The 19605-nt window shown below is 34.8% G+C and overlaps 4 protein-coding genes across 5 annotated transcripts; 3 read left to right on the top strand and 1 right to left on the bottom strand.

The window, feature by feature from the left end:
- The first annotated feature begins 46 nt into the window (after positions 1–46).
- LOC149702407 (BLOC-2 complex member HPS3) lies at positions 47–5274 on the top strand. Its single transcript, XM_089866217.1, has 14 exons — positions 47–1842; positions 1907–2037; positions 2168–2240; positions 2305–2480; positions 2559–2754; positions 2837–2933; positions 3021–3157; positions 3229–3303; positions 3367–3535; positions 3631–3668; positions 3736–3813; positions 3882–4046; positions 4130–4418; positions 4494–5274. Exons 1-14 carry the CDS (start codon positions 331–333, stop codon positions 4670–4672), a joined length of 3315 nt encoding a protein of 1104 aa, XP_089722343.1. The 5' UTR covers positions 47–330; the 3' UTR covers positions 4673–5274.
- LOC149702406 (bifunctional 3'-5' exonuclease/ATP-dependent helicase WRN-like) lies at positions 5257–9621 on the bottom strand. The gene is made up of 15 exons (XM_089866218.1): positions 9129–9621; positions 8904–9073; positions 8662–8838; positions 8172–8246; positions 7898–8087; positions 7714–7820; positions 7471–7631; positions 7233–7397; positions 6869–7157; positions 6651–6804; positions 6508–6563; positions 6194–6451; positions 6011–6116; positions 5634–5954; positions 5257–5559 (listed from the first exon to the last, which is right to left on the bottom strand). The coding sequence occupies exons 1-15, from the start codon at positions 9423–9425 to the stop codon at positions 5380–5382; spliced, it is 2706 nt and encodes a 901-aa protein (XP_089722344.1). The 5' UTR covers positions 9426–9621; the 3' UTR covers positions 5257–5379.
- A 106-nt stretch (positions 9622–9727) lies between these two features.
- On the top strand, positions 9728–10528 carry mRpL51 (mitochondrial ribosomal protein L51). Its single transcript, XM_089866246.1, has 3 exons — positions 9728–10006; positions 10078–10188; positions 10252–10528. The coding sequence occupies exons 1-3, from the start codon at positions 9862–9864 to the stop codon at positions 10464–10466; spliced, it is 471 nt and encodes a 156-aa protein (XP_089722372.1). The 5' UTR covers positions 9728–9861; the 3' UTR covers positions 10467–10528.
- A 219-nt stretch (positions 10529–10747) lies between these two features.
- Positions 10748–16400, top strand: P5CDh1 (delta-1-Pyrroline-5-carboxylate dehydrogenase 1). 2 transcript variants are annotated; one of them, XM_089866207.1, is made up of 13 exons: positions 10748–10896; positions 11444–11521; positions 11869–12061; positions 12138–12185; positions 12397–12552; positions 12640–12795; positions 12873–12947; positions 13018–13205; positions 13280–13502; positions 13924–14102; positions 14230–14418; positions 14535–14653; positions 15275–16400. In XM_089866207.1, the coding sequence occupies exons 2-13, from the start codon at positions 11469–11471 to the stop codon at positions 15388–15390; spliced, it is 1695 nt and encodes a 564-aa protein (XP_089722333.1). In that variant the 5' UTR covers positions 10748–10896; positions 11444–11468; the 3' UTR covers positions 15391–16400. The 2 variants fall into 2 exon arrangements, with proteins under 2 accessions (XP_089722333.1, XP_089722334.1); XM_089866208.1 differs by having other exon boundaries at positions 10755–10820.
- The last annotated feature ends 3205 nt before the right edge of the window (positions 16401–19605 follow it).

The raw sequence follows: 19605 nt of genomic DNA, 5'->3' as shown, positions 1-19605 counted from the left end.
TCTATTCTTGAATTATAGTTACGTAATACAAGCATGTGAGGAGGGGGGGTTAGTCTCTAGTCACGTGTTTATGCAGGGTTGGAAATGTTGACAGTAGGCTTTGTGTCGTGGTTTCGGGATGTTGTGTTGATTTATGAACACTAAAACCAAGTGTACCATGAAGGATTTATTGAACTGTGAATTTGTGAAAGAAGATAACATCGAAAACATAAATGAAGTGGACCTTTGGTGACTATGTTTTATTATTTAGGCTAAATAAAGCCAATTTATAAATTCGTGAAAATGATATGGGTTAGTCTCGCGTAATAAGTTATATAAGCGGCAAAAAACATGAAATCAAGCGAAAGTAGATTAGGTATCCCCGAAGGAATGGTTCGGGTGATTTCCTGCCACCATTTCGTCTCTCAGGATGTGTTTTTAGCAGAAAACGAGCCAGTTGCGTTGTGCACTGCTCAAGAAAAGCTGCTGGTAGCTACTGTACAACATTGCGTTGAAGTTAGGGATCTTGATCGTAGAGGCCACATATTACACACATTCCCGACAGTTGATCAGGTCAAACAGCTAATCTATTGCGATTCCGCTAATTACGTGGCTACTTTGGAAAGAAAATCCTCCAGACATTCCAACCCATCCATGACTTACGTTAGAGCCTATTTAAACTGGTGGGTGGACATGAAGGGGCAACCGATGCGAGTTAGAATAGCAGGATGCGGGACGCCAAACAATCTTTCTTCGGTCGCTGGTCAACTAGAGATGGTTGAGCTTCCCCTCAGTGATATTGCTCTTTGTATCGCTTGCTGTAAAGAAACTGGAACCTTAGCCATCAGCTTGGGTAGAATTATCCAAGTTTACGGTTTCAGTAGCAAAGTCCATGAAGTTTCCAAGCAAAAATTTCGAGATTTTGATCATTTGATGGATTTGCAAATTAATTTCGCCGTGCAAGAAGTTAATCTTTGCGAGGATTACTTTGCCTGTCTGGGAACCAATGAGGTTCATGTTTTTCAAATTCTGCTGGAGCAAGAAGCCAGAGCAACTTCGGTTAAAATATCCAAACAAAACAGCAGTCTTGATTCTATCAAAGCTTCGTTTGTGGAAAAGGAGATAAACCTTGACAGCGATTCTGATTTAATCAGCGACGATCAATATTTTGTTGAGTGGAAATTTGACTGTTTCCATCCTGATGGGATTATAGACACTGAATTTGAAGATACGTTGAAGACAAAGTTGGACCCAGCCTCATTTCCAATAGAGATAAAAATGAAATCTATCGAAAGGGCTAACGTTACGAACACAAACATCTTGACGCATCCGGAAGAAGTACTGGGACCTACCAACATTTCTCGAGGATGTAACGTTGACGTTAATATAGACTCGCGAATCGAATGCGTCAACAGTACCGGAGCTTTGATGAAAGCGAGAGCCATCACCTTATTGTACCGACGATTTGTACCCAGTCCCGAACATTGCGGGCTGCACGACTTACATTTGGTTCCCACGTACTGCGCCGAAACAGAGAGCTCTGATCGTATAGTAGATCCATTAAGCGCTGTAGCCGCGGCCACAGAAGATACTGCTGCATCACGTTTTTCACCATTACATTCCAAGGCAAACTCGAGACTTGACGCGGTCGACTGCTTTTTCACCGGACCCCAAGAAGGCTTCTTGTACGATGTCACCGCCAAAGGAAAAAAAGTGGAACTCGTTTCTCACTACATTTACACTGCATTGGTCAAAAGCGTCGCTTTGGAACACAATTTACTTCACGCCTTGACAGAAACTGGGCTCGAAACTTACACGCTCAGAATAGCTCATCGAGCGTTAGTGCAAAGTTATTCTGAACAAGTAACGAAATACGTTCACAATTACCCGTTGTAAAAGTTTACTAATTTAGTAAACTTTGTCGAAGGTCTATCCGAGTAGCAGAGACCCAGTATGTCTCGTGGGTTTACGACCCTTTTTTGGGGTGGAACAACTCATAATGTCGGATCGACATCTAGTATTAGTTTCCACCACAGATGATTCTCTTTCCAGTACCGAGTAAAGAATGATACTAAAAGAAGGCGAGACTCTATGTACCATCAATACCCCGGGGGGGGGGGGCAACCATATGGACAGAGTCTCGCTTTAAATTTTAAATAAACTCTAATTAATTTGGGGATTTAATTAGTTCTATAGAAGGCAATAGCTGCACCATATACTCATTAAGAAAACCATCGCCTTTACAGTTATTTCAAGATTTTGTAAGAGATAGATGGGATAGGCTTTTGAAGGGGGTTAACTAATTTGCAATCAAAACAATTTTAGTTCGAAGTTGGTCTTTTGAATCGTCTCTCGAGTCCACCAACATATTTACACCTTCTCTCTGAAGGTCACATGATTTTAAGATCGCATTTACTTTTGGTTGGGGAACAAAAGTGTGGTAGAGAAGGAATGGAGCTTTATCGGGAATCTTGCGCTCTAGTTGGCGATTATTACGCGTGGTACGACAATTACAATCTTTATTTATTGCGCATTGAATAAAAACAAGTTTAAAAGGGAGGTCTTATATTTTACACTAGTTCAACTGATACGAGTGAACAGGAAATCGCTAATAGATATTACGTATTGTCCGAACTTCCTGTTGAAAATATCTTACAACGGTTTAAAGATTTGAAAGCGCAAGTCAAACAAAAACACGTCATGCAATGTTTGGTCTTGTACCTTACTCAAAAGTTATTAGATCAGAAATCTGACGATACAGCTGATTTACCGCTCGTAATTAATTATTTTAATAATTATAAATTATCGTATTTAAGTGAAAAATATTAAGATTACGTCTATTTAAATATATATATAGTCTACTTGCGAGAATATCTTGGAAATATTCGCTGAAGAAACGCCAAACCTATTATGGAAAATAATACTACTTTCAAATTTATCGTCTTATAGAACAGGTTTCCGTGTTTAATTTAATTTAATTTAACTTAACGACGGCATTAATTTAAATTTAAATTAATGTTATTTATAAATTTTTAATGTAGAAAAAGCAATGTTGTTACTTAAAAAACGTATTACCAGCAAGAAAAGCGTGGCAGGCGATACATTAGCAGTTGTAGTTCTTCTGTATCGAAAGGGGAATACGGAAGCCACGCAAAATATGATACTTTCAATCTCTAAAGTGATTAGTACTCAAATACTCATTAGTTAATAGACTTCTAGAGATTATTAATTTGGTGTTAAATATTCTAGGAAGAGTTAGTACCTATTTTAGTTGAAGTTTACAAGTTACTCATTTTGGATGGGAAAATCACACCATTTGGACAGGTGTGATAATTATTCTTTATTGCATTCTTCAATGGTTTAACGGAGGATTTAATTACTTATCAGATGGTCAAGCAATTTCGACCCGACGCTTTTATAGAATGTCTGCTTAATTTAGTTAAATTAACGCATTTAACTCCTGATGAGATTATCGAGATTATGAAGAAAGATTCTAGTCAATACGAAACTGAATATATTCCGTTAATCAAGGAATATTTAGAAGCTCTATTAAGCGGTGAAAATTTTATTTATTTAAACTTTTTTCCTTTCGTATTTTAATTAATAAGTTCCGAAGATCATATATGCATGTTTTTTAAATTAATTTAATAGATAGAAAACTTTGCTGTTTTGCCACTAAGAATTGTATCGTAAGTTAAGTTAATGCCGCCATTATCTCCTGGGATAATTTTTTTTTTCTTAATCTTTCGTATTTAGACATTACTCTTAAAAATCTATCTTAATCGACTTCAACAACCTCAAAAACCTTATGGTGGTAGATCGGGCCATTCTTTGGTAAAATAAAAAGTTTCACGGCGGTGTATTCCGTGAAATACTGAAAAGGAATCATTTTTATACTATAGTCAAAGTCGGCAATACTGTTCGGTACGAGGTTTACATTTTGCGGCGATTTACCACCTTTCAATGGCAAAGGAATATCTAGAAGTTGTTTACTGAAGAAACAAACGTTAGACGGTGAACCTTATTGTCACTGTTGGCATTGCAACGAAGATCTCTTGAGATTACAAGTGAATATTACTTTTTATTAGGCCTATAATATTAATAATTGCGTCACACACACACACATACACATACACTCTCTATCTGTTAGAGTCTTCTATGCTCAGATTTATGCAAACCCAAAGTATTGTCGGACTTTCGCGAGTTCTTGAAGAATGTCCCATCGACAACGCGTGGCTACTTGAGCCTGCAAGTTTTATCTCACGATTGGCAAGACGCAATCGCTATCTTATCCGCAACACATCCTAATGGATTACTACCATACTCCGCTGATACCTTTAACAATAAAACGGAAAAATGGTGTCAACTCTTCGCCATTGTCAAAGAAGAAATGGAGAAACCCGAAACGGATACCGAACTATTTGACCAAATATTTCAAGGTTTATTATAAATCCGTTTTTATTTCATTTCATTTCAGCTCGATTTAATCTTAATTAACACGAAATTATATATAGATTTATTAGGGCAATTAGCGGAGATGCTTCACCCTTCGGCGTTCTTGGGTCTACTTCCACCCAATCACGACACGGAATTTTATTTACCATACGTGAAACGATGTGTCGAGAAACACCAAGCGACTCTACTTAAAGAAAAAGTCATTGCAATTGGCATGGAGGTGAAAGCAATCATGTGATTGTTGAACAACTTTCTAGGACTAGTTGCGCTTACTTACTTACGCGTCAATGTTTACTTAAACCCTTGAAAATCTAAAATTTTCGTTGCATATTAATTTAATAATAAATACATGTTTTAGAGAACGCTCAATCAGCCTTATTCCTGATCAGCGCCATCTACCCATAGCGGTGACTTTGAGAACTACTGTAAGCGGCAAGCCAATCAGATGTCGCTAAAATCTGGTGACGTCATTTTTGGTAAGACCCCGGCCGAGAGTGCCAGTCAGTGACGTCACCAGATTTTAGCGACATCTGATTGGCTTGCCGCTTACAGTAGTTCTCAAAGTCGCCGCTATGGGTAGGTGGCGCTGATCAGGAATAAGCTACGCTAATTAAAACCCACGCTTTTAGAAACAAACCTGAAATCTTCATCTCCTTCTAATTAAAATAAACTTAAAAATTAATGCAGCAGCAATTGCATTGCATTTAGCAAAGCAAGCTTTTGATATCTTGCACTCTGATAAACTAATAAAAAGTAGAAATCCTTCAATAACTAATTACTTTCTTTAATGTTGTTATTAATTGGACTAATAAATTTAATTGCTTTTCAATCTTAAACAAACTTTATTTTACAAGAAGAATTATAGTGTTATTTACATTACATTTCTAGCGCTCGTTACACACGAAATGCACATGAATTAGATGTTCATTAATGGATGGAAATTAATTAATGGTTGAAAAGTTTATTCTTTTTAAGCTTTTTAGCGACGAGTGACGAAGAAGTCTCGGCGCTTTTTGCGTAAACCCAAGTGGGAACTTTACGTTTCTTCTGCTCTTGCGTTACCGTAGCTGTCTCTTTGCTTAGCCAGCTTTGTGTTGGCTCCTCGGCATCATCTACCGCAGTTTCCTAATTGTAATGATGAAATTAAAAATAAAATCTTGTTTAATTAATTAATTAGTTTGTTTTGAAGTTATACTTACGGTAGTGCCATTTTGGTTATCGTCTTGCTGCGAACCTGATGGTAATTGGGGCTGCGTTTCGGGTTCTGGTTCGGAATATGGTACATCGTACGGTATCTCGTACGTCACGGCAAACTTCCAAATAAACTGGACAATTTGTTTGCCAAACTTATTAACTTTCGCTTGAGGAATTTCGGGTATTTCTAACATCTTTTCCGTCGTTGACGGACGATATTTTGAAAGTTGGAGCAAATTCTTATTGCTGAATACCATATAAGGCGCCAATCCTTCCGCTACAGCTATATCGTTTCTTAACGTGATTAGTTTGTAGTATAAATCGGCCTGAAAATGATCTTAACACTGTTAATCCTAATTAATTTTAATTTTAACCAGCTTACTCTTAATCTCTCTTCTCTACCAAGTACTAAACCATCTTCGTTCTTAGTCTCTGTTTCCGTTTCGGTATTAGTTTTACCTCCAAAGTCTTCAACAAGCATGGAATGTCTTTAACGAATCGTAATTAAATTAATTACACTGGAAGTACCTAATTAACATTATTAATAATAAAAACCTGGACTAACTTATCTTTCGGGATGTCCAAAGCCGCGCTTCTCGGCTTAAACGTTCTAACGCCTTCAATGAGATCAAGTTCCGCGCTTGGTAATAACTTCAGGGTGTATTCGTTGGTCATTCGTCCATTTTGAAGCCATTGGCGACCCTTTTCGGATATGTTGGCCACGCTATATGAGAATTTATTCTTGCGGGTCGTTTTTTCCTCCAAGTACTTCTCATTCTTCAGTAATCGAGCGAATGCAGTCCACCATTCCTCCGTCTTTGATCTATAGAAGTTTACAGAAACTTTTTCGTTTTTTGGGTGACAATATAAGTTACTTACTGTCCTTTGCCAAATATCGGTTTCTTTTTCATCCAATCAGTGACTTTTTTACTGTGCTGTAAGAAATATTTTGAGGTGTAGGTACTTACTCGCGTCACAACCTGGACAGTGTACTGATTCGTGGCAATTGCCAATTAACTTACTGAACCACGCAAGACCAAAATTGACATCTTTATTCCGTAGTATCCATTCATTTCCTCGACCGCTTCAAGTAATAACTTGGCTTCACCGCCGTAATCTTTCTCAACAGATACGCGTGAGGTTTCTCCTCTCGAAACCCTTTTCTTGTCCTCAATTCTTATAAAACAAAATTCGCCAATTTTTGTTTAGTAGTTGCCTTATATCGTCATAAATTTACAACCTTTTTCGGCAATTATCGCAACAATTTTCACTCTCTTTCGTCTCAATCTCCTTTCCTTCCAAATACTTCAATAGCGTCCTTCGACGACAACTCTTTGTCATGAACAAAGTCTCTAATTCGTCAATCATTTTCATGCGATGATCGGCGAATTCGAGACTTTTGACCGTCCCCACGAAGTATCGGCAAATGCCAAAATCACCAGTGCTATAAAAAGCGTGACAAGTACTTGGCAATCCATCTCTACCCGCTCTCCCGATCTCTTGGTAATATGATTCAATATCTTTCGGAGCTATAGATAAACGTATCATTTAGGCCTATAAAGTTTAACGTTAGACGCGTCTGTAATTGAATTGAATTGACTAACCCCCGTAATGAATAACGCGTCGAACGTCGGGCTTGTCGATACCCATTCCAAAAGCGACAGTCGCAACAATTACCGAGACTTTATCATAGACAAATTTCGTATGCGCGTCTTTCCTATCATTGGGTGTCATGCCAGCGTGGTATTTGACGCATTTAATGCCGGCATCTGCGCGTAATTGTAATAAAATACTTTAACACTAATCAACATAGTTTTAATTTCCTTAAAATCTTTATTTAACCTTTAACTATATTAGCAATATCTTCCGCAACTTTTCTAGTTGGGCAATAAATAATAGTCGGTCCATCTTGGCAATTATCTTTCTTGTGACCTCTCAAAAGAGGAAGTAGGTCATTTTCTGGTGACCCTGACTTGTTACAAATTTCTATGTACAAATTTGGCCTGAGAATTAATTAAGAAATTAATTTAATGTAAAATTAGCTACGGTACGTGTGAAAGAATCTCGATGGTTTTCAATAAATACCTATCGAAACTAGTGCAAGTAATAATTGCATTTTTTAACTTGAGCGACTTTACAATATCATTTCTAACATTTTCAGTTGCGGTTGCTGTTAATGCCATGAAAGGGACCTTAAAATTTAACAATTTATACGTTCATATTTGAACTTGGGAGCCATATGGGGATATGTCAATTAATTTTAATTTACATGGACGAAAAGGTCTCTTAGAGTCCCTAACTCTCTGTAACTCGCGCGGAAGTCGTGTCCCCAATGCGAAACGCAATGGGCTTCATCAATGGCTATTAAAGTTATTCCCACTTTTTCGTCAACTTCCTCTAAAATGCCAACTGCCCCTTCAACAAATTCAGGGGTTACGTACAACAGTCGATGTTCACCTCTTTAAAATCAACAACGCATCTTTAGATCTGAAAATTAACACTGCGAAGGGGGGGGGCGGGGGCTTCGGAAATCAAAATCAAACCTCATGAGCTCTTTTATGACTTTTCCTTTTGCTTGCTGAGCAGATCCTAAAAAACACGCACTTATGTTTGACGACCTAGAAGTTTTTCCCCCAATTAGTGCGCTAGTGTTAATTACAGGGCCGTAGCTAGGCAGGGACGGCTGCCCCAGGGCGCGATAGGGTATAGGGGTTAATTTGACCCCAGTTATATTAGGAGGCGTTAAACATTTGCAAGCACAGGGCGCCGTTTCCTTTGTCTACGGCCCTGGTTATTTACCATAAGTTCATAAAACATTGAATAGGGAGCTAACAACTGGCTAGGGGGAAGAGATAGTCTGACGTCACTCAGCCCCTCTCTGGTTGGCATTTTTGCACGTAGAATACTGTTTCCAACCGTTAGGGGGGATGAAACTCCAATAAGAGATAGAAGGGTGTGACGTTTCAGGGTCAGAACTGTTAGCTCCTTATACGTCTTATGGACTTATGGATACCATAAGTCAAAACTGCCTACTTCAATGAAAGTACTTGATCTTGCATCAATGATATGAGTGGGGAAATAACTACCGTCACCTTCTGACTATAAACAGCGGGGTATTGATAGCATAAACTTTTCCCCGAACCAGTAGCCATTACTACGCAATTATCCCTTCTATCATTTAAGATAGATGATATAATTTTCCATTGTACACTATTATGAATAATTATATTAATGTAACCCATCTTGGTAACAAAGTATGGTCCGTTTCTAATTACTGTCTGAATTTGGAGTGCCCGAAATATTCTTTTAATATTTTTAGACTATCTGGTGGAGGTTGATTTTCAATTTCCTCGTCAGTTGAACAGCCTTCATTAAAACTATCTTCGTCTACGCGACTTTTATTTGGGTCTCCCATTGACATACTATTTTCAAATTCCTCGCAGGCCTGGTTCATCTGGTCATTTAATTTCGACCAAAAACATAATTAAAGATAAACTTACCTTAACCATGTCAAACTCGGAAAACTCAGAATCATCCAAATTATCCCATTCATCAATTTCTTGTTCTTCATCTTTATTTTTTTGTAAATTTTTCTCAGTTTCGGATTTGATTAAATCGCGAACCGTGAAATTTAAGTTCATTAACGCGTCACTAGCGTTTTGAAATTTTAATTCTAAATCGGATTTTTGCGTTTCATTCAAGGTCCGCGTGTTATCCAAAATTTGAATTTTCGCGCCTTCCAGAAGCCGGAAAGCTTCCTCCAATCTTCCGGCCTGTTCATCCAACACTTTACTCATCTTTACACTTATCTTTCAACAAATTTGAATCGAAATGAACAGATTTTGAATTACATATCTTTAGCTATTAAATTAGTACCGTAATTAAACTTAATCCCGATTCAATAAACATTATTCGCGAAGAAATAAAGGAAACTATGCAAGTTAGTGTCTTCTTTCCCGCGATTTTGCAGACATTGTAGTCTGCTTAAAAAGCGGTTCATTCTAGTTCACTTTTCTGACAAGTATGACTACGGCCGACCAGATTTGAGGAAATAACGAGGTTAATCAATATAAATTTCCACGGCCAACTCGACCGTTTTAGCATGTTTTTAGTCTGCTACTGTTGTTGCACAATTTTTCACCGCTTGTCCGATTTGGGACATGTGCTTGTTGCGGACTATTTTAATAATAATAATTTGATACATTTAGATTGAATAATTTTTAATTTAAAATAATGAGTGTAGGCTCATTAATCTGGAGTTTTTGTAGCCCTTTACTAAAGTGTAGGGTTCCAACAATAAATGTTACTGCTGTCAGATACTTGGAAAGAAAGCCATTTATTAGGAGATATGGTTATGAAAACCCTCTGATGGAGGAAGGTATAATAAATTAAACGTAATTTCATTTTTAAAAGTAATTAAATTCAAAGCTTATTCGTGGTTGTGTATAGGTTTATTACCAAGGCTTAAGGATGGGAAGCCTCTAATTACAAAACCCAGATTCAAAGTCAAGAATTCTTGGGCAGAAAAAAGAGCCTTATTTGGACAGAATGATTATATTGGTGGGATTATTAATATAGTACCCCTCGAATTCGAATTAAAAATATTTAAATCATTCATCTCAGATATCCTGGGTGATGGTAAAATCCACCCAACTAGAACAATGAGTGATGTACCACTTTGGCTTAGGGGTTTTCAAGGAAATGAATATCAAATGTTGCTTAAAAAGAAGAAAACTTTCTATCATTATAAATGGATCAGACCCAAGGCTTTTAATGATATGAATAAGCGCATAAAATATCTTTATAATTTCTTAAATAGACATACCAGGACCAGTTAAAGAATATTAATTAAAAATGAAAATTTGTAGTTCATGATGGAAATAAATATTTAATCACAAAATTAGTCCTAAAATAATTATTTTTTATGTTTATATTGTATTTATATTCATTATATTATATTACTGCTGGAAAGATAAAAGCCATTTAATTCTCTTATCGTTTTTAATTAACATTATAGCAAATTCAACCAATGAGGATACTAGAAATTGAAACAAGGTGTGATATATAGACAATATTTTGGCTTATTTCCAGTTTCTCGTTTCTTCTTAGTTTCGTGTCGTCTGCTTGTCGAGGTGAATTGCAATTTAGTCGGTCAAAAAACTTCGTGGGAGGTGGACGTATATATTGTCGTGGTGAATATTATACATTTTCATTAAAATAAGTTCGAAACGGGTTATGTGCTTAGGCTGAAGTGATTACAACAATACTGTGAGAAAATACTGATTTCCTTTTCCTTAAATAATTAATCAGGGAAGCGAATGATAGCGTTAATGCATGGCTTCTTCCCTGGTTTTACTTTTATTATTTCGGAAGTTTCGGTCCCCCGCCCCCTCGAAGTGGTGCACCACATGGTGGTATCATGTGGTGACCTCCCCTTGTTATACCCATACATTCAAAAGCATGCTCGGATTATTTTTTCAATAACTTAAAATCATTAATTCTACCTCTATGCAAGTTTATAAATTTAAGTTAAAAACTCATTTAATGTCTATGTAAATTTAAATGTCCACCCCTTTAAAAATAAATTGTATTGCCCTACCCAACGGAGCTGTTATGGCTTGAAACCCCTAGCTCCTTAAAAAATCCGAAAATAATAAAAGAATAATCATTACAGTCTACATGATCATATTTCTCATAAGACCTTGTGATAATTATAATCTGTTAGATTAGTTAGTATAAACAAACTTTATTATTTAAAGAATTAAATGACAGCTTAGCATTGATAGAAACTCTTCACAAATTTTTACTTACACAGAAAATTTTACACACACTACATACAAATGAGAGCGTCTGCACTTTTTAAAAATACCCTTTTAAATCCCCAACTTAAGAGGTATTTAAAACAATAACTAACGCGGCCTTTACACGCTCGATGTTTGGCACTAATTTAAATGGGGGCCATCTATAAAATTCATTATCTTATAAATTATTCCAAAGACTTTTCACTAATTGCGATGTTGAATGCCCAATATTTAGAAAAAACCTTAAAACTTTGTTCTCCAAACATTACGTATAAAGCGTCAAATACACAGACTTTAATGTTATTCTGGATAACGTTTTTTTATACTTTGTAACTAAAACAACGAACCCCACGTTTTTTGCGCCAATTATTGAGCGTGTAGGGTCCCCTTAAACACGTTCCTCTTGTTATAAACAAGTATTACAATAAACTATTTGAAGGTTTATAAACTTGGCTGCTAATGTTGAGGATTTCCACGTTAATAATGAACCCATGTATGAGTACCTCAAGGGCAGTAAAGAGAGAAAAGAATTGGAAACTGCCCTTGCAAAGTACAAAGATACTTGCACTGAGGTTCCCATAATTGTCGGTGGAAAAGAAATTAAGACTGACAATGTTCAGTATCAGGTTCAGGTATGACAAAAGCTACGGCCGACTAGGGAACCAAATTTTCCAAATTTTCAGCACAAATTTGATTTTTATCTCTTAGCCTTTTGATCATGCCAAAAAACTCGCAAAATACTATTGGGCAACTCCAGTATGTTAACTATACATCGTTTTGAGACTAGGAGGATTAATACCATTTACACCAGGAGACCAGGCTACTTGGCGGACATAGTGCATCACTAAGTAGCTTGGCCTCCTGGTGTAAATGCAGTATTTATCCTCCTAGTCTGAATTAACGATGTATTGTATATACAGTAAAATATAACAATTAAGATCAAAACCGTGTAATTAATTTAATGTAGGAAATTATAAAATCGGCAATTGATACGGCAGAATCTGTTAGAGGTGAATGGGAATCTTTTCCCATTTCCCAAAAAATAAAGATATTTTTAAGGGCAGCTGATTTAGTTTCGGGAAAATACCGAATGGATTTGAATGCAGCTACGATGTTGGGACAAGTACTTGAACTTAATTACTTCTTTACTTATCGGGAGTTAGGCCTAACTTAAGTCCAATAAACTTAAAATTATGACGTAATATAACAGGCTAAAAATGCGTGGCAAGCCGAGATAGACGCAGCCGCGGAATTAGCGGATTTCTTTAGATTTAACGCGTATTTTGCCAAGGAACACTTGAAATATCAACCAATAAGTACTGATCCCAAAGTTACTCGAAGTACTTTCAGATTTCGTGGAATTGAGGTTCGAATATTAATTCGTAAACCGCAATTAAAACGGGAGGTTTTAATTAATTAACAAAAATATTAAATGATATACAGGGGTTTGTCGCTGCCATATCGCCTTTTAATTTCACAGCAATTGGTGGGAACTTAGCGTCTGCGCCTGCCTTAATGGTAGATACGTCGTTAAAAGTCACCTTAATTGGTGTTTGAAACGTTAATTAACGCGAGGTAATATTGGCAGGGCAATGTAGTGTTATGGAAACCATCCGACACTTCCGTTTTCTCCAATTATATCACTATGAAAGTGTTGTTGGAAGCCGGTGTTCCACCTGGAGTGATAAATTTCATTCCCGCTGATGGACCCGTCTTTGGGAATGCAATTACAAAGTCGCCATTGTTGGCCGGAATTAATTTTACCGGAAGTGGAGTGTAAGCGCGATTACAATCGAATTAATATTAATATTATTAAATTGAATTAATAAGAATAATAATTTAAATGATAGGACTTTTAACAAATTATGGAAACAAACGTCGGAAAATCTAGAAATTTATAAAAACTACCCGAGATTAGTCGGAGAATGCAGTGGAAAGAATTTTCATTTTATTCATAAATCGGCCGATGTTGCAACTGTTGTTGCTTCGACGATTAGAGCCGCTTTTGAATTTTCAGGGCAAAAATGCTCAGCCTGCACTCGTGTTTATGTACCGCAGTCAATATGGCCTCAGGTACATTTCTTATATCAGGGATAGATTTAATTTTAGAAGTAGGAATGGAGAATGGTTAATTAGTATTTACTTCAGTCCGACTCATAGCCCAGCCCTCCAACACGTAACGAAAGGTTTAAATTATCTTATTGGCTGCCTTAACCTACGTTTTCATCACGTTGCTGACGGAGACGGCGAAGAATATGTAATTCCTTTTTACCTCTGTCGCTATGACGTCACCCGCCTCTTCTTTCATATCCCCCTCCCCGTTCCGTGGAAGGGGTTCTTGACTTTGACGCGCGCCAGAATATTACTCTGTTCTCCATTCCTACTTCTATAAATAAATCTATCCCTGTGTATATTATGTGAAATATCATTAAATATGTGTGTTGGCAACGGGGGTTGTTGTATATTTTATTTGTATTTTGATAAAATTTAAAAGATCAAAGAAGGGTTATTGGAAATTCGTAAGCAACTCAAAGTTGGCTCTCCTTTGGAATACGATACCTTTATGTCAGCTGTAATTGACAAGAGGTCACTTCAAAAAATATCGAGTTATATCGAATATGCTAGGAAAAGCGACCATCTTGAGATTTTGGGTGGAGGACAAGTTGATGACAAGTGAGGAATTGTTTTAATAAGTTTTTTTCAACGAAATTTAGCGTCAATTGTCAAAGTACTTCTTGATGGAAAAAGAAATGATAGTTTTAATTGGTACTTGAATAGTTTTGCGTAATATCTTTGGCAGAATCGGATATTACGTTGAACCAACCATAGTACAAACTACCGATCCCAATGATAAAATGATGAAGGAAGATATATTTGGACCGCTGACAACCGTTTTTGTCTATCCTGACAATAAAGTGGAGGAAGCTTTGAAACTCGCGTCAGATACGACGCCGTATGCCTTAACTGGAGCTGTTTTCAGCAAGGATGAGTCAGTAACATTAACCTACAAACACATTTATCATTTATTTTAATTACATCAGTTTTAAAAACATTAATTAACCGGGATTATGTTCTTTTGTTTGTTTCATTATTTTATTTGAACAGGAATTTTACCAGATCGGCTTTTGAGGCCTTAAAGATGTCAGCTGGTAACTTTTACATCAACGACAAGTCAACTGGCGCTGTTGTTGCTCAACAACCATTTGGAGGTGGAAGGAAGTCCGGTAAGTGACTTTTTGCCTTTGCACGAATATTTTTCATCAGAGCTTACCAAATTGGCAAGCTGTTTATTGCGCTTGCGATGTTTGAGCGTATTGCTCTGGTGTTCATTTTGACGCGCACATTTTGAGCATATTGCGCTGGTATTAGTTTAGACGCGTTGTTTGAGCATATTGCTCTGGTTTAATTTTGTTGCGCTATGTTTGAGCATATTGTGCCGGTTTTAATTTTGACGCGTAATGTTTGAGCATATTCCTCGCACACGTTTTTGCACATATATCGATAACTGTAGTTCTTACTAGAAAAGCCTTATTTTTGGTTTTGATACATGGGTTGCGTACAATAGTGCAATTTTTTGCGCATATACAGACCTTGGGTTGCGTAGTTGTTTGTGGCATATTTTGTGCACCGTTATTTTTACAAAAACATCGTTCGGTTTTCGTAAGCACCTTATTTGTAGAAATTAACAACTTTTTTTACAATGAATACGTTCACGATGTATGATATCCCGCTACTTGTTATTGCTAGTACACTCCTGATTTTGGGCTTTTTAAACGTCTTTGGGCTTTTATTAAGGGATATTAGGGATTGTAACTGAAACGGGGCCAATTTCCGTTTTAATTAAGGAACAAACGATAAAGCCGGTGGTCCTCATTACTTGTTGAGATGGACATCGCCTCAGGTTGTCAAGGAAACATTTGTGCCTTTGAACGAATGGAAATATCGTTACATGGAGAATTAATTAAGTCCGGGAGTGACAATTAGGGATTTTTTTTATAATACCAATAGCTTTTTTTAACAAACTCATTTAATATACTTATTAAGAATACTACCAAAGAACATTTAATATACCTTTTTTTAGTTTAGTGATAACGTTAAGAGCTTTTATTATATCGTAAGAAAACGGTAGATAACTTTATAGTTTTTAACGCTAGCTAGTCTTCCATTAATTGGATAGTTTTTAAGTTAATTAATTAATTAATTAACGCTTCAGCTTAATTTAACCAACTAAGTTTTAACCAAAGATCAAAATGTTTTGTGGAAGAAGTTTCAGGTATGTGATATTTGTCTTCTTATTTAAGTCAGTCATCAGTTAAGTCAGTTTTTAAAGTCATCATCCAAATTTATTTAAATCTCAAACACCAAGCCTAACAATTTAATTACTAATTAGGCTATAAATAATGAGGGTTTAATTAGATTTTAATGAGTTCCATGGAAGGGTTTTTTAAAAAAACGGAGCATTAAGTTGCATTTATATTAGACTAAGTTTAATTAAGATTTAGATCTGATAGAGTTATTATTTTCTATTATCTTCTTTAGTTATCTTTAGCAATTAGTTAAGACTAATGCAGCTTTAATTAAAAGTACTAATTGCACTTACCAAAAAATTAAATAAAACAATTATTTATGAAAAGCCATAAAATGGATGGGCATTAATATAAATAATTATTATTAACTATTTTTATACAATATAATCAGTTGATTAGTCGCCATGGTAACACGTTCGTTACTTTGTGATTAATTTAATCTGATATTTACTAAAATATACGAAACATTAACGTCAACACATCAATAGAGCTATTATAATCACTGCCAATAATAGATTGTTTAAAACCTCGTTAATTTGATATTAAAAATGGTATAACAAACCAAGTAACAAGTTGAGTAATGGTAGTAATTGATAAATTTATCAACAAATGTTTGTTTGTTTGTTTTTTCAATTGTCTAATTAAAGTTTAGCAATAATATAAATATGCGCTATCATAATTTATAATGTTGGATCTGATGCGAGGTGCTACCCACTCTGAAAACCACGCACAGTGATTGCGGTAAGTGATTACCCCTCGGGAGGACGAGATCCTTCCAAAAGATCGAGATAAATTGATAAAATCGCAGTGTTATACTAAGTACTTACAAAAAGGGGGAGTATGACTCGGGTAGAGTTGGCCACCTGAGAATTTCCAAGAAAGAAAGAGTCGCTTTAGTCTTCCTCACTGGGGTCCTGGGAAGAATTGAAAGGGTTTTTTAAGTTTGATTGATGGGTAAGTACGCCCTAACTATAGAAATGCCTACAACATGAAAGATCGTACCATCCACCACAAAGACGAGTGTGTCGTTATCTCTGGAAATAAGTATATCTCTGTCGTTACAATCTCTTGAAGTTTCAACAGGTAACAAAGGTAAAGCTTGCTTCTAGGCCTATTTTTCTGTTGCCACAGGTGAGAGGTGACAGGTCAGTGAAAACACGGACGTGCATGTATTTTAGATAATACATCTCCGTGGTGAAAACGTCGAAGAATTAGGGGATTTATAAAAGAGATTCCGAGAATTTTAAGCAACTAAAGGACAGGAATTGTATTTGTTGACAATTTTTCAAGGTGACTTGAAGGTAGATTTCCTCCTAAAAGTGCAATTACTTTCATACCCCCCACGTCCCGGGGAAGGGGGTCCGACACTTTGACGCGCGCCCAGAAGCCCCAGATATTACTCTGGTCTCCATTCCTACTTATAAAATTAAATCTATCCCTGCTTTGACACCTTAGTATTTCCTTATCTTCGATATATTTAAACATAATTTAAAGTAGACATCGCAATCAAGAGGAGGTTAAAATGATTAATTCAAAAATGAGGTAAGAGAATTAATTATTTGTAACTCCAAAATTTATTTGACGTAGGCACGGAATTGTACATAATAAAGGGAGAGAAAAAATCTATCTGATCTTTTACAGTAATTTTTATTTACTTATTTTTTAAACATTCCTTCAATAATAAAGGTACTTTAGGTAGGAAACGATATATATCGATAAAGGTTTTGTATCTGTATATAAGTTATGTACAGGATAGTTACAAAAAAACAGTATTAATTGTTCCTTATAATTATGGACCCGGAATAAACAAAAGAAATTAATAAAACATAAACATTTAACGTGATTAAAACAAAAACTATAAATAGGCCAATATTTACATAAATACAAAAGTTTTATGGTTTTTTTTTCTTTCTTTAGAAACATAGATGATGATTTTAAATATCAATCCTGAATAAGATTAAAGATGTGACTCGCAATTTACGTTAATTATGAAATGACAAGATGTGTCTAATGTTTTTAATTTTATTTTCGCATAATTAATTTTTTTTTTTAAATATGCAAAAAAGAAATTAATTTTTTTTTAAAAATATCTGAGATCACAATTTATATCATGATTCTGAGAAGGTTTTTTTGCGTTTTATTTTATTTTTATTTTGGAAACGGTGGGGATTTAAATAGGAAGCTTTTGGTTTAAGAAGAAATATGGTGAGAAATCTCAAAGTTTTTAACTTTTTTAAGTAATTTCTCGATTCGGAAAATTGTTTTCTACGATTTTGTAATAAAGATGAAGGTAACGGGGTATGATGTACAGGGTGTAAATAAGAGACGTCGCCGCCGCGTTCAAGGGAATTAAGAGTTCAACTATTTGTGGTGAAAGGTACGTGTTTTAATTTAGGAAAATAATAAATTTAATATTTTTAATTGATTTTTTTCGTCTTAATGGAACATTTTCCGAATCGATTAATTAAATAAAAATTAATCCAAAATCTTTAAACGCCGCCTTAGTCGCGTTTCATTCTGAACATTATTTTTTTTTTTTAAGTTTTAAAGTTTTAAAATTACACTCGGTTCTATAAAACATTAATTAAAGAAGAAAAGGTTTAATTAATTCACTTCCTACGCGTAATGATATTGAAACCAAAACGTATTTGATCATAAAAATACTGCCTATATATCTTTTAAATTTTTCTTAGAACCAAATTTATAAATATTCTATACAGTTAATTATTTTAATTTTATTATTTAACAACACCTACGCACCGATTTTATTTTAAAACGACACCGCAACGAAAATATAAATTTTTTCTACCTTCTTTAATTGATAATTATAATTTTGAGCATGTTTTTAAAAATTCCTCGATCGCCTTTAATTAATTAAAGTAAAATTTAAGCACATTATTTTTTTAATAATCTAATAATATATATCGATATATATTTTAAATTATTTACGTTACATTTAATTTACAAGTTAACCCAATTAATTTTTTAAAAAATTCACAGTGATTTATTTTATTTTATTTCTTTATTTATTTATTATTATTTATTTTTAATCTCGCTTTAAGTAATAATTTAAATTTATTTTATTTAGATACAATTTGTACTTCTGACCAAAAATGTTTGATTTTTTTATTTATTTTATTTTCATTCGAAATCTATATTTTATTTTATTATTTTTTTTACTTCAGACGAAATATGGATTTTTATTTTGGTGAAAATCTGCTTTTATTTATTTAGTGCCGTCAAGTAATTATTTATTTATAATTAGACCCTATAGAAAAAATGTTTATCTTTCATTTCATCATCGTTACCTAGCAACCAACCAACTAACCAATCAGCCAACGGCATATTTATGAAAGATAATGACGTAAAACTCTCTCTCTCTCTCTTTCGGAAAAGCGTTTAACAACTATTTACAGGAATAACAATTAGTTATTATTTTCAATGTGTGAGTGTGTAGTGTTTGTTTATTTGTTTATTTATTTATTTAAAGAGGGGGGTGGGGTAGAGAAAGTTGATGATTCGTAGATATTTTGGGAGTTAATTAGACGCGAAAAAGAGATGATAATGTTTTAATTTACAAAAAGCTACTCCTATAAATTTGCCAAAGAAAATATTATTATTTTGCGAGTGCCAACAAAGTTATTTAAGAAATTTATTTATTTGAAATTTATTTAACTACTTATGTGGTAAAGTGTTTTTGTACATGATTTTTATTAAGAAAGATTCAAACATTATATACCCCCTGGAATTATATTTTTTTTACTAAGTCATAATCGTATTTAAATTAGTTTAAATTAAGTTAATTGTTTAGTAAATGATGCTTTTAAGTTTATCTTTGGGTTTGTTAAAATTAACGAAACTATAGTTAA

Source organism: Phalangium opilio, unplaced genomic scaffold (assembly GCF_054372755.1).
Source record: "Phalangium opilio isolate 3A_F unplaced genomic scaffold, DU_Popi_V2 ptg000017l_1, whole genome shotgun sequence".
NCBI lineage: Eukaryota > Metazoa > Arthropoda > Arachnida > Opiliones > Phalangiidae > Phalangium > Phalangium opilio.
Note: the sequence above shows the minus strand (reverse complement) of the source record. Positions and strands in the feature narration are given on the sequence as shown.